The sequence below is a fragment of the Sphaerodactylus townsendi genome, linkage group LG10, assembly GCF_021028975.2.
Source record: "Sphaerodactylus townsendi isolate TG3544 linkage group LG10, MPM_Stown_v2.3, whole genome shotgun sequence".
NCBI lineage: Eukaryota > Metazoa > Chordata > Lepidosauria > Squamata > Sphaerodactylidae > Sphaerodactylus > Sphaerodactylus townsendi.
The window spans coordinates 6,095,769-6,108,928 of record NC_059434.1 but is presented as its reverse complement, the minus strand read 5'-3'; the positions used below and the strand labels follow the sequence as shown (position 1 = coordinate 6,108,928).

General features: G+C 43.0%; 1 protein-coding gene across 2 annotated transcripts in view; it reads left to right on the top strand.

The window, feature by feature from the left end:
- TAPT1 (transmembrane anterior posterior transformation 1) overlaps nucleotides 1-13,160 on the top strand; it is an 82,416-nt gene that overhangs the window by 44,994 nt on the left and 24,262 nt on the right. The window contains exons 4-5 of one of the 2 annotated variants that reach the window (XM_048509388.1): nucleotides 1,365-1,388; nucleotides 11,775-11,937. In XM_048509388.1, the coding sequence (XP_048365345.1) occupies nucleotides 1,365-1,388; nucleotides 11,775-11,937 (187 nt within the window). The remainder of the gene's footprint in view (nucleotides 1-1,364; nucleotides 1,389-11,774; nucleotides 11,938-13,160) is intronic. The other variant, XM_048509389.1, reaches the window with a different exon arrangement.

Sequence of the window (13,160 nt, the reverse complement as noted above, 5' to 3'; positions counted from 1 at the left end):
GTGTTGTGTATGTATGGTATATATCCGTGGTGGCGAACCTTTGGCATTCCAGATGTTATGGACTACAATTCCCATCAGCCCCTGGCAAGGGCTGATGGGAATTGTAGTCCATAACATCTGGAATGCCAAAGGTTCGCCACCACTGGTATATATAGTATTTGTGTATTGGTTCACATCTTAGTAAAACGTTCTTCAGCAAAGCATTTCACTCATTCTGAAAGGGGGGGGGGATTAATTGGAGATTTTCAGTTCTCCCCAGAATTCCATCTTTACTCTTGAATAAAACTGGGTTGAAAAGGGGAACAGAGAGAAATGTGTCTTGGCACTAGACAGGAAACTTTTTATATTGGAGCCGTGTGTCTCAGAGTTTTGATTCCTAATGAGCAACATAGATTTGCTATTATCTGTGGCAGTAAAAAAGTCTGAGGTCCAGAAATATAGTTCAAATGCAGATAAAGATGAACTTATGGATCTGATGTGCAAAAAGACAATGTCCCGTATATTGTAGGCCTATAGTACTGGAGAACATCTAGAACCGTGGTGGCGAACCTTTGGCACTCCAGATGTTATGGACTACAATTCCCATCAGCCCCTTCCAACATGGCCAATTGGCCATGCTGGAAGGGGCTGATGGGAATTGTAGTCCATAACATCTGGAGTGCCAAAGGTTCGCCACCACTGATCTAGAACATTTTTTGTGGTAGTTGATTTTTGGTAATCCTGTGGAATTGTGCTTTAAGTAAATTTTGCACCATATTTTAAAAAATTACAGTTTAACTGGAAAGTGTATTATTTAAATCACAGATTACCTCTACCGCATTGGACAATAATATCAAGATTCCGGTCTTATTCTGGAACACATGGCAGCTCTTTTCACATGACAAAAATAAAGCGTTAAAAATACTCAAATACAGTGAGGGAAACAGACCTTATTATGTCTTCAAACTACATCACCTTGAAGATGGAGCAAGCTTTTTTTTCTGCTGCTCCAGAGACTAGGACAAGGATTCATGAATTCAAGGTGCAGGAAAAGAGATTCCACCGAAACATTTGGAAGGATTTCCTAGCAGTAAGGGCTGTTCGACAGTGGAATCCGCTGCCTCAGAGTTTGGAGGTTTTTAAACAGAGGCTGGATGGCCATCTGTCAGGAGTGCTTTGATTTGGACTGGATGGCCTTTACGGTCTCTTCCAACTCTGTGATTCTATGACTGTTCTTAAGATACATTTCTGTACATTGCAGTCACTGTATGTGAAGTGCTGTCAAGTCTTCTGACTTATGGCAACCATATGAAGAAATGACCTTCAAAAATCACTGTTTATTTTCTCATTTTGCCTTATGTATGTATTCTTTTATTTTGAGACAGCTCTCAGCAAGGCCTAAGAATGAGGTTGGTGTTGATGTTTCTTTCTTAGCATGTATTTGTGCTCTCTGTGTGCGCATGTAGTTTTATTAATCAAAATGCAAACAAACTGAAGGAACTCCTTGGCTGAAATATTTCTGGCATATTGTGCATGCTTTGAATGTCAGATTACCCACAAGCCTGTTCTAAAATGCCCATTGAATGTGATCTGTGGTTACAAACGCAAGTTTACAAACTCTGTGGTTACAAGCTCACAATGTGTACAGTCCTGACCAGAGGTTTCTCAACACATTTTTCTTGCTTGTAAATTTCTGTGTCTTGGGGTGGATGTTTCAATTCTGTATTTTTCTCCCTCTAGTGGTGATTTGATATAACACAGTTTTATGTCTGGTAAAAAAATTGGCAGTTCAATCTGTAGGGCAGTGGTGGCCATGCTGGCAGGGGCTGATGGGAATTGTAGTCCATGAACATCTGGAGTGCCATAGGTTCGCCACCACTGCTGTAGGGAGATATGCTGGATTAAAAGTTGTGTGATATTATATCAGTGGTGGCGAACCTATGGCACGGGTGCCAGAGGTGGCACTCAGAGCCCTCTCTGTGGGCACTCGCACACAGAGTTCATCATGTGGGAGGGGGGTGGAAAATCACACACACACACACACATATCTAGGCTGGCCTGGGCATGATCCTTTACCTGGGAGTAAGCTCAGTTGCTGGCAATGGGGCTTGCTTCTGAGTACACCCTCCTAGGATCGTGATTCACCCATTTGAAGCATTGCACGGTTGCTTCACCAAGCTTACTCCTGAGTAACGCGTGCCTCTGAGCCAACCATTTTTTCTAAACTAAAACCTCAGTATTCAGGTTAAATTATCGTGTTGGCACTTTGCGATAAATAAGTGGGTTTTGGGTTGCAGTGTGGGCACTTGGTCTTGAAAAGGTTTGCCATCATTGTATTATATCCACCACTAGAGGGAGCAAAACACATGTGGAGTTGGCGCCCCTTCCTCAAAAAAAAGATACAGGAACTTAGAAGCAAGGAAAGGAGAAAGCGGAAAAGCCTACCATTAAAACATAGGGTATATCTAAAAATTTAGGTCGTGAATGATTATTGTTTGAGAAAGAATTCAAATGAGACAGCTGCTGAAAGCACATTTAAGCAAAGCAAAAGCCGGTGTGCTGTGTGGTTTCCGGGCTACAATGTATGGCCGTGTTCTAGCAGCATTCTCTCCTGATGTTTCGCCTGCATCTGTGGCTGCCATCTTCAGAGGATCTGATAGTAAAAAAGCAAGTGGAGTATATAAGTGGAGTATACTCCACTTGCTTTCCTACTATCAGATCCTCTGAAGATGCCAGCCACAGATGCAGGCGAAACATCAGGAGAGAATGCTGCTAGAACACGGCCATACAGCCCGGAAACCACACAGCACCCCAGTGATACCGGCTGTGAAAGCCTTTGACAATACAAAGCAAAAACCATTTGAACCAGGCATACTTACAACTAGTTGACTGCCATTTCACTGAGACCATTCAAAATCTAGTCATTTCTGTCGTTTTACCTAGAGTAATAGATCAGGTTTCTACATTTTCTAGATACCTGCTGTGGAAGGAAATGGCAGCATTCATGTAACTAAGGCATGGTGATCACACAGCTGTTGAAGGGAAAGTGGGGGGGGAAAAGGTTTTCAGCTGCCCCAATTTAGGGGATACAGAATGTCCACACAGGTGTTGATGGTGATACCAATAACAGCCGGAGTGGAATGGGGCTGGCATCTGTATTCTGCATCTGTATTTTTCCACACCTTATTGATATTGTTCATACCTAACTTTGAACATTTGAAACGAAAGTGCAAGCTTGTTGAATGCATGTTTCAATTTTTTAATGTTTTCGTATGTATTTAAGCTCTGGTTCTGATTGTTGTAAGGATGTGTTGTTTTTAAAGATGTGGTTTTATTATTTATTGATCTTTAAAAACTTTATTCGTACCTAAAACCACCTTGACAACAAAAAAAAGTTACAGAGATTACAAATATAGATAATTTATTATTTATTTATTTATTACGTTTGTATACCACCCTCCCCTGAAGGGCTCAGGACGGTGGACACAGAATATATAACAGAGCACAAAATAAAATCAATAAACAACCAGGAATAATTAAATTATAGCTCTGTACATATTAAAACCAAACCCCATTAAAACATGGCGTTCTAATTACAAAACACAATAGATGGTGTCCCACAGCCTAAACCCCTTAAGGGGGGGCAGAAGGGTCCACTGGTGTTATAAAAAGGGGGGGCTATCAGCAGCCGGCCTCCCCAAAACCCCGGCAGAACAGCTCAGTCGTACAGGCCCTGCGGAACTCACCAAGATCCTGTAGGGCCTGGACAGCTGGAGGAAGAGTGTTCCACCAGGCAGGGGCCAGGGCTGTAAAGGCCCTGGCCCGAGTGGAGGCCAGCCGCATCATTGAGGGGCCGGGGACCGTTGCATGAATCACGGTGGCTAGGTCCGCCTGGGAGAGGAAGGGGGCCAGCCGCCGGGCCTGACGGAGATGGAAAAACGCAACCCGGGTTATATGGGCCACCTGGGTCTCCATTGAAAGAGACGAATCCAGGTGGACCCCCAGGCTGCGAACGGAGGAGGTCGGTGCCAATGAGACCCCCTCCCACACCGGCGGCTGAAAATCCCTAACCCAGTGGTGGCGAACCTTTGGCATTCCAGATGTTATGGACTACAATTCCCATCAGCCCCTGCCAGCATAGCCAATTGGCCATGATGGCAGGGGCTGATGGGAATTGTAGTCCATAACATCTGGAGTGCCAAAGGTTCGCCACCACGGCCCTAACCCCTCTCCCACGACCCAGCCAGAGGATCTCTGTCTTCGCTGGATTCAGTTTTAACCTGCTCTGCTGCATCCAACCAGCAAGTAAGTACATTTATTGAATGATCTTCCAACTTCATCTGCCTCAAGTATTGCAAATACTCACGTAAATGCCCCAAGTATTGTAAATACTCTTATCAAATGAGGCAGCCGTTGGTCCTTAGTAACATGTGTTATATTCTTTATAAACATTATTTATAAATTAATAAACATCACACTTTTCTCTGCTCGTTAATTTTAAAAGTCCATTATCCTTTTAATGTATTATTTGTTTTATTGTTTTATTTATTAAATGTATTTATACTGTGCTTTATGTCTGTTTTGGCTAAATGAGGAAAATGGCAGTCTCTCTAAGCACCCTGCAAACGGGTGCAGTAGCACGAAAGGGGACACAGACAGCCAGGAGCCTAATGAATAACATGGCTTCATTCATGAGAGAAAGAAGCGCACTTCTTATTCAGAGAAAAAAAATAACATTTATTTATATGAAGATGATGATTCGAAACGTCCTACTGGGCTGCTGTGAGATATGTTCTTCATTGGGCTTCCAGCTTGTTTGATGGTGACTGACTCTTTGGTGAGGTCACTCAGTTCTTCTTGTGTGATTTTCACATTCATGGTTTCTTGCACGTTGCTATTGGATTTTCTTGTTCTTGATTATTCTGTGCAACTGTATGTGCTTTTCAAAATGGATTTCTCCTATATTTGTCATTGTTAGTGAATAGTTGGTTCCCTTCCCCTTTTGCATTGTTGCACTTTTTAATAGGTTAATTTGTTAGCTATCCTAGTGGCTCTTACAGGGGCAGAAAGGCAGGGTATAAATTTCGTTTGGATGGAAGAATTCAATATAGTTTGTTAAATGAATCAATATGAAGAAGCAAGCCTTTATTGGCATAGACAACAGTAATAAAAAACGGATTAAAAAGCATATACAATACAGGTTGAAGGAAATCTACTGGCGTTTAGTAATTTCCAGGAAAAAGTCTGCCACTATCATACAGAGAGAAGGATCAGGGTTGTCCAACAAGTAGTGTAATCTAATTAAATCGGGGAGATGGGGTAAATGTAAAGGAGTAAGATTCACATACTTGGATCTGATTTCCTTGAATCTGAGACAGTGTAGTAATTGATGGGCCAGAGATTCAACTGAGCCATCGTTATGGGCACAATCTTTTAGCCTTTTCTTGCTTATTAAATCTGCCATGTAACAAGGCAGAAGGCATAACATTAAACCTGGCGAGCATTATGGCTCTCCTTTGAACAGGGTTTATTAAGCAATACAGGTAGTGTGCCAAAAATGAATCAATATTAAAAATCCCTGTCTACAAAGTGGGACTCCCAACTAGCAGTGAGGGTGATTTGAAGTTGAAAAAATGATCCCTAACCCTTCTTGGAGACATTTATTGATACTTATTTATATTTTTATTTATACCCTGCCTTCCCAACAGGACTCAGGGCTCATTGTCCTGGGCAGTTGCTTTAAATTAAATAAAAATAAAATTGAGAAAACGGTACACCATGTGTTTTTCAAGCCTTAGTCTTCTGATCTTCATTACTGGAGGTTTAAATGCTCTTCTTAGCCAGTAGATGGAGTTAGGACTCTTATGTGATGCACGCACAACATTTACTTAAAACAGAGGTACATAATAGAGGTAGTTCTGGCATCAGCCTGTTGAAACACACAGTGATATGCTGTTTGAAGAAACCCTGATCTATATCACAACTAGTCATGTAGATCAATGTTAGTGGATTTATGCGACTCCCGAGAAGGAAGTAGATTACATTTGTTTGAATTTCTAACTTCGCCTGTTTCTAAAGCTTTTGTGGGGTAGCATACATTTAGAAAAACGGCTAAGCACCTGGTAGCTTAACCCGTAGCATGTAGGATGGGTGCCAAGGGGCTTGGGTTTTGAGGGTTGGATCCAGCCAACTTTTCATTCCATATCACTTAGTTCCTTGCCTTACTGCAGCCCCATCCCATGACGGTTTGGTCCACACAGGTCCCATGATCCCAGCAGAACTGTTTCAATGGACAAAGGCCCCCTTTTCTCCAGGATTTTTTACCAGGATTACGGGAACATCTGTACTTACATGCGTAGCCTGTCTGTTAATTGGCTTTTGCTTGATGGCCGGGGGGGGGGGGGGATCATTCCTGAGCTTTGTAATGGGACGTGGGCAGGACTGAATTTCACAGCAGCCATCCCATGTATTTAGTTTCCTGCTTAATATAGAAAGACGATAGGTGGAGGAGAACGTGACGGTCAGTCATCCACTTATTATTTGACTGCAGACCAGTGTTGTCAAATGTTTTATGAATACCAGGATTACCCTGTATAGCAAGGTTGCCCAACTGTGGTCCTCCAGATGTTCATGGTCGTCAATTCCCATCCTCACCTACCAGCTGTAAAGGAAGAAACTTACCTATTTTGTTTCATTATGGCAATGTTCCCTGAGATGGTACCGTCCACTGTGTATCCACTTTCTTCCCCAGAGCAAAAATCCTGTCTTGGATTACCTACTGTCATTATAGCAGGAAGTGCTTTAGAAGTTTCCAAGAGGCATCCCCTTTGCATTCTCCTAGGTCCCTTCCGCACATGCAGAATAATGCACTTTCAATCCACTTTCAGTGCACTTTGCAGCTGTGCGGAATAGCAAAATCCACTTGCAAACAATTGTGAAAGTGGATTGAACGTGCATTATTCTGCATTTGCGGAAGGGGCCTAAGAGAGCTCAAAGAGAGCAAAGCTTCTTGTACGGTATGCTTGCTAAAAGTAAATGTGTTTTCAGACAAAAAGATTTAGCCTGCTGTCTGCTTAGCAGAATCTTTTTTAAAAATAGGTTCTGTTACTTTGCTTCATTTTGGTTTCATTTTTAAAAGTTTGCTAGCAGCCTCAGAAGGGGAATGCAATGGTAATATTTTAAAAATTAATTAAACTAAATGCCAAATTAGATATGAATGTGGAGGGGAGAGCATCACAGTGTATTTGCACAATTCCCCTTGTCTTGTTTTAAAATAGACTTCTCCACCTGGACTTGAAAAAGTATATTTGTAAATAAATAGACAGAAATTCTCCTTTTTTAATATACTGTTTGTGCCAGTGGCGTAACTAGGCAAACTGAAGCCCTAGGGAAAACCTGAGTTTGATGCCCCCCAGGCGCGTGCCCGGTGCAAAGCGCACCCCCCCGACCCCCTTGTAGCTGTGCCCAGAGGCTGCATTATCGTTGAGAGCAAACTGTTTGCGTGCCCCACGGAAATGGGCAGCCGCCGCCCCCATCGGGACCAAGCAATGATTTTTTACACCAGGTCGTTTCAAAGTCACCATCACATTATAGAACATGCCCCAGCTCACAAATCTGAACACAGCAATAGGCCATGCCACACAGCAGAAATAATTTTGAAAAACATTTTCATTTCATTTCATCTGAAAAACATGCTTTCAAAATGTTTTATTACTGCTTTGAAAACATTTTATGGTGTTGTAACTAGTCCCCCCAATTGGGGAAAACAGCATCACTTTCAATGTTATTTAAACTGGGAACCCCAGATTCTCCCTTTAAGGTGGATTTAAAAGGAGAATCTGGGCTTCCTAGTTTAAACAAGTGATGCTGGAATCCACCCCCAAGCAGCAGCATTTTCAATGGTGTTTAAACTAGGGAGGCCAGATTCTCCTTTTAAATCCACCTTAAAGGGAGAATTTGGGGTTCCCAGTTTAAACAACATTGAAAGTGATGCTATTTTGAGGTGGATTCTCCCACACCCTGAAACAGCATCACTTGCAATGTTTAAACTGGGGACCTCAAATTCTCCCTTTAAATCCATGCCGAAGGGGGTGGATTGAAAAGGGGAATCTGGGGAAATTTGGAGTGTGCCTGCTGTCAGAGGTGCAATTGTTAAGCTAGCAGCACCAAACTTTCAGGGTATCTTTAGGAGACTCTCCTAATGATACCACCCAGGTTTGGTGAAGTTTGGTTCAGGGGGTCCAATGTTATGGACCCTCAAAGGTGTAGCCCCCATCTCCTATTAGGTCCCATTGGAAACAATGGGGGATGGGGCACCCCCTTTGGGAGTCCATAACCTTGGACTCCCTGAACCAAACCTCACCAAACCTGGGTGATAGCATCAGGAGAGTCTCCCGAAACATCCCTGAAATTTTGGTGCTGCTAGCCTAAAAACTGCGCCCCCTGCAGGCCAACAATGGAAAACCCATTAAAATACCAAAAAACCACAAACGAACCCTGCATTTTTGGTGCTCTGGGCAACTGTCCACTTTGCCCAGTGGGCATTACACCACTGGTTTGTGCTCACTATCTGTTGTTCCCTTGAGCTGTCCAGCACCTCCCTATTAAACTAAGAATTTTAATTGACTGTAAAGCAAGGATTCTTTCTCCTATCTGTTTTAATTTTGGCAGGGAGAAGGCCTCAAGTAATGGTTGGATTCCCTATGAAATTCATGATAGTTCTGTAGGAGAGGCAAAAATTACAGGCAAAAATTACAGCCAAGTGAATTTGTTCTATATAGTACACTTAAATCTTGGTGTATTGTGTGGTTTTCCGGGCTGTATGGCCGTGTTCTAGTAGCATTTTCTCCTGACATTTTGCCTGCCTCTGTGGCTGGCATCTTCATGCTACTAGAACGTGGCCATACAGCCCGGAAACCACACAACACCCCAGTGATTCCGTCCATGAAAGCCTTTGGCAACACACTTTAATCTTGTTATTCTATCATGTACTTCAGGGTGGCATATATAGTTCTTTCCATTTTATCCTCACCTTAATCGTATCAGGTAGGCTATGTAGCGAGTGAGTGACCAACGACCGACTGGCCTGCCGACCCAGGGTCACCAAGTGAGCCTCAGAGCAGAGGGTAGATTTTAGATCTCCTTAGATCCTAGTCCAGTGCCACTGCACCACACTGAAATCGAAAACACAACTGTCTAACTAAAAGACATAATTTTTATAACTGATTTAAACTGATTTTATAACTGTTTTAAACTGATTTTAAATTTAATTTAAAATTTTATTACAGATATTTAAAGGAAGAAAATGCATTTGATGAAAAAGTTCTCTTCCCTAATAAAAGGCAGGATCATACACTGAAATGCTAAGCAAGAAGTTGAGATTGTACAGTTTTTACATTTTTGTGACAGTGTGCTGAGTTACTTTGCACTGGTCTGTTGCTTTTAAAGAACAATAATTACTAAAAACGAAACGTTTTTGTATTTGAATAGGTTGTTGAGTTTCTGTTTATTAACACTTTCAGCCTCAAAAGATTTTGTTCATATCTTTTCTTGTACAGGTTCAAGTCAGATATCAATAGAATAAAATTTTAGTGACTTCTGCTGATAAATATATTGATACACGTATAGAATTTAGGCATACATGAACTGTCTGTCCTGTGTTATTTGAAGAGCCAACATGGTGTAGTGCAGTGATGGTGAACCTTTTTGAGACCGAGTGCCCAAATTGCAACCCAAAACCCACTTATTTTTCACAAAGTGTCAACACTGCAATTTAACCTGAATACTGAGGTTTTAGTTTAGAAAAAAACAGTTGGCTCCGAGGCGAATGTTACTCAGGAGTAAGCTTGGTGAAGCAACCATGCAACACTTTGAATGGATGAATCACGACCCTAGGAGAGTTTACTCAGAAGCCAGCCCCATTGCCAGCAACTGAGCTTACTCCCAGGTAAAGGATCATGCCAAGGCCAGCCTAGGGGTATGTGTGTGTGTGTGTGTGGGGGGGTGATTTTCCGCCCCCCAACATATTGAACTCTGTGCACATGTGCCCATAGAAAGGGCTCTGGGTGCCACCTCTGGCACCCGTGCCATAGGTTCGCCATCACTGGTGTAGTGGTTAAGAGTGGTGGACTCTAATCTGGAGTACTGAGTTTGATTCTCCACTCCTCCACATGAATCTGGTGACCTGGATTTGTTTTCCCATCCCCACACATGAAGCCTGCTGGGTGACCTTGGGCCAGTCACAGTTCTTCAGAACACTTTCAGCCCCATGTACCTCACAAGGTGTCTGTTTGTGGGGAGAAGAAGGGAAAGGAGTTTGTAAGATGCCTTGAGTCTCCTTAGAGGAGAGAAAGGGGGGTATAAATCCAAATTCCTCCTCCTCTTCTTCTATTTGTGCTATGGTTTGGTTAAGCCAATCACCATTGCAATGAATAACAGAAAATGTAACTATGCTTCCACGTAGCCTTGAGGAGGGTTTTTATAAGCAGGGCAGATTGTTATGTACGATATGCCATAATAGAATCATGTCTTTCAATTTTTTAAAAAATTAAGGCCAAATACAAGTGTACACCATTCATGTTTAAATATTTAAGGAATTGAATTATTCAGTTTAATTTATATGTAGTAAACAGTGCTGAATGTTCCTTGCAGAAGAAGAAAACGGATTAAATAGCAAGGGCTTTCTCTCCCCTGTAGGCCGCTGTGGTCTTCTGTGCCCATGAGACTGTAACGAACCAGTAAAGTCCAGTCAAAAGTAATTGTAGTGAGTTCTTTATTGAGCTGGCATCCTTAGTCAGGAACAGGCAATGCGGGAACTGCCCCCCCCCCCCCACTTCTCGAACAGCCGCTTTTACAGGCTTCCAACCAGTTCCCGCCAAGAACAAATAAACAATTCAGGTTCTCACACAGAGACTCGCACAGACAGTTTCACACAGGCAAGCAAGCAAGGCAAGCAACTGATAACAGTAACATTCCCCGTTCTGGGCATCCCGCCAAACACTCCAGAAGGAGCCTCTCCAAAGTTGAACAGCAACCTTACAGAGACACTTCAGTGACCACACTGAAAGAACCAGGCTCATACAACTTCTCTAGCTTGGAGAGGAGTGTTGAGGGGAACAAGGCTATGGGGGACATAATGTATCTCCAGTGAGGTGCACCTGGTCAAGGAGCTGTTAGTTCAGCTGCAAACAAAATGGGGAAAACACAGACCAAATAAGGTGCAACTATGATGATGCCCCCCAAATTATGCCAGTTGCATTCATTTGTAGAGTGCCTGTAGCCCTACTTTCCAGATTTTTTTTTTAAAAAGAACCCCAGCTTCACTTTAGGATCTGTCTTGAGAATATTAAACTACCACAGCTACTTTGCTGTGACTTTGGGTAAATTTCTCTGGCTTCCCAAATCTATGCTTCACATTTGGTGAATGAAATTTTGTTAAGTATCCACTTGCTGATCCCCTCTTGGGTGTGCCAAAGGAGTTCACTGGCTCTTCTCTTCAAGTCACTTTTAACATCATTTCCCATTTCCTATTGTAAAAGGAGTATATCGAGAGGCCTGTGTTTGAGCTCTAAGATTAAGCCACTAGTCCTAGGTGTGAGAAGTTAACTGGAGTCCAAACCATGCAGGACTGATACCATTAAAGGCTCATTTAGAGACGACTTTGGAGTGGATTTAGTGGATTTAGAGACAATCATTAACAGACGACTTTGGAGTGTCAATATTTACTTGGAGTGAAGAATTTCATATTGGCTATAGTTTGCAAACTGCTGTTGCTTTGTCTGCTTGATGTATTTCAGTGACCGGCGTTTGCTACAGCCTGCTCAGGTGTGTGATATTTTCAAAGGCATCATATTGGTGATCTGCTACTTCATGCTGCACTATGTTGACTATTCCATGATGTACCACCTGATAAGGGGCCAGTCTGTCATCAAACTCTACATCATTTATAATATGCTTGAGGTAAGTGCATCCACATCAGAGCACCTGTCAAAGTGAACATCATTCCTCAGTAAAAAGGTCCCAGTGCTTTGGGGCCTTAAAATTCTGGTAATTCTGTATTGTCACTTCATGTTATTTAGGACAATGGAAAGCAGTCAGTGTATTTGTGTGCCACTTTTTAAAAATATTCAAGCTTCAGTGGCGTCGGAGGTTAAGAGCTCGTGTATCTAATCTGGAGGAACCGGGTTTGATTCCCAGCTCTGCCGCCTGAGCAGTGGAGGCTTATCTGGGGAATTCAGATTAGCCTGCACACTCCCACACACGCCAGCTGGGTGACCTTGGGCTAGTCACAGCTTCTTGGAGCTCTCTCAGCCCCACCCACCTCACAGGGTGTTTGTTGTGAGGGGGGAAGGGCAAGGGGATTGTAAGCCCCTTTGAGTCTCCTACAGGAGAGAAAGGGGGGATATAAATCCAAAGTCGTCTTCTTCTTCTTCTAAGTGCATCCACATCAGAGCACCTGTCAAAGTGAACATCATTCCTCAGTAAGACGGTCCCAGTGCTTTTGGGCCTTAAAATTCTGGTCATTCTGTATTGTCACTTCATGTTATTTAGGACAATGGAAAGCAGTCAGTGTATTTGTGTGCCACTTTTTTAAATATTCAAGCTTCGTGTTCGGTCTTCTGTGCAGTTCCACAGTAGGATTGTGCGTGAGCTGGCCTGTTGTGGAGGCAGGTTTTTCCCCCAGCTTAAAGGTCACTAAGAGGATGCCCTTCCTTGTCAGAGCTGTTGCGATGCATTTTCCCACGCAAAGGGTCATGTGCTTCCACGGAGCATCGCCACCCTTCCCTCAGTTAAACCTGAGTTGCCGACAGAGTTGGTGTCTTTCTAGTTCACTGTGATCATCTTCACTCAATTTGTCCCTTTCTCTTTGTTCATCTGAGGTATTTTTCTTTCAGTGCTTCGGCCCTTGACTGGGTTTGTTTAAAAAGGTGCGTGTGGGGATGACAACAAATAGAGAAAAAATAGAGACCTGAGAGCGGAACCCTGAAAGCCAGAGTCAGGTCCTGGAGCAGCAGTAGCGTAGGAGGTTAAGAGCTCGTATATCTAATCTGGAGGAACCGAGTTTGATTCCCCGCTCTGCCGCCTGAGCTGTGGAGGCTTATCTGGGGAATTCAGATTAGCCACACATGCCAGCTGGGTGATCTTGGGCTAGTCACAGCTTCTCGGAGCTCTCTCAGCCCCAC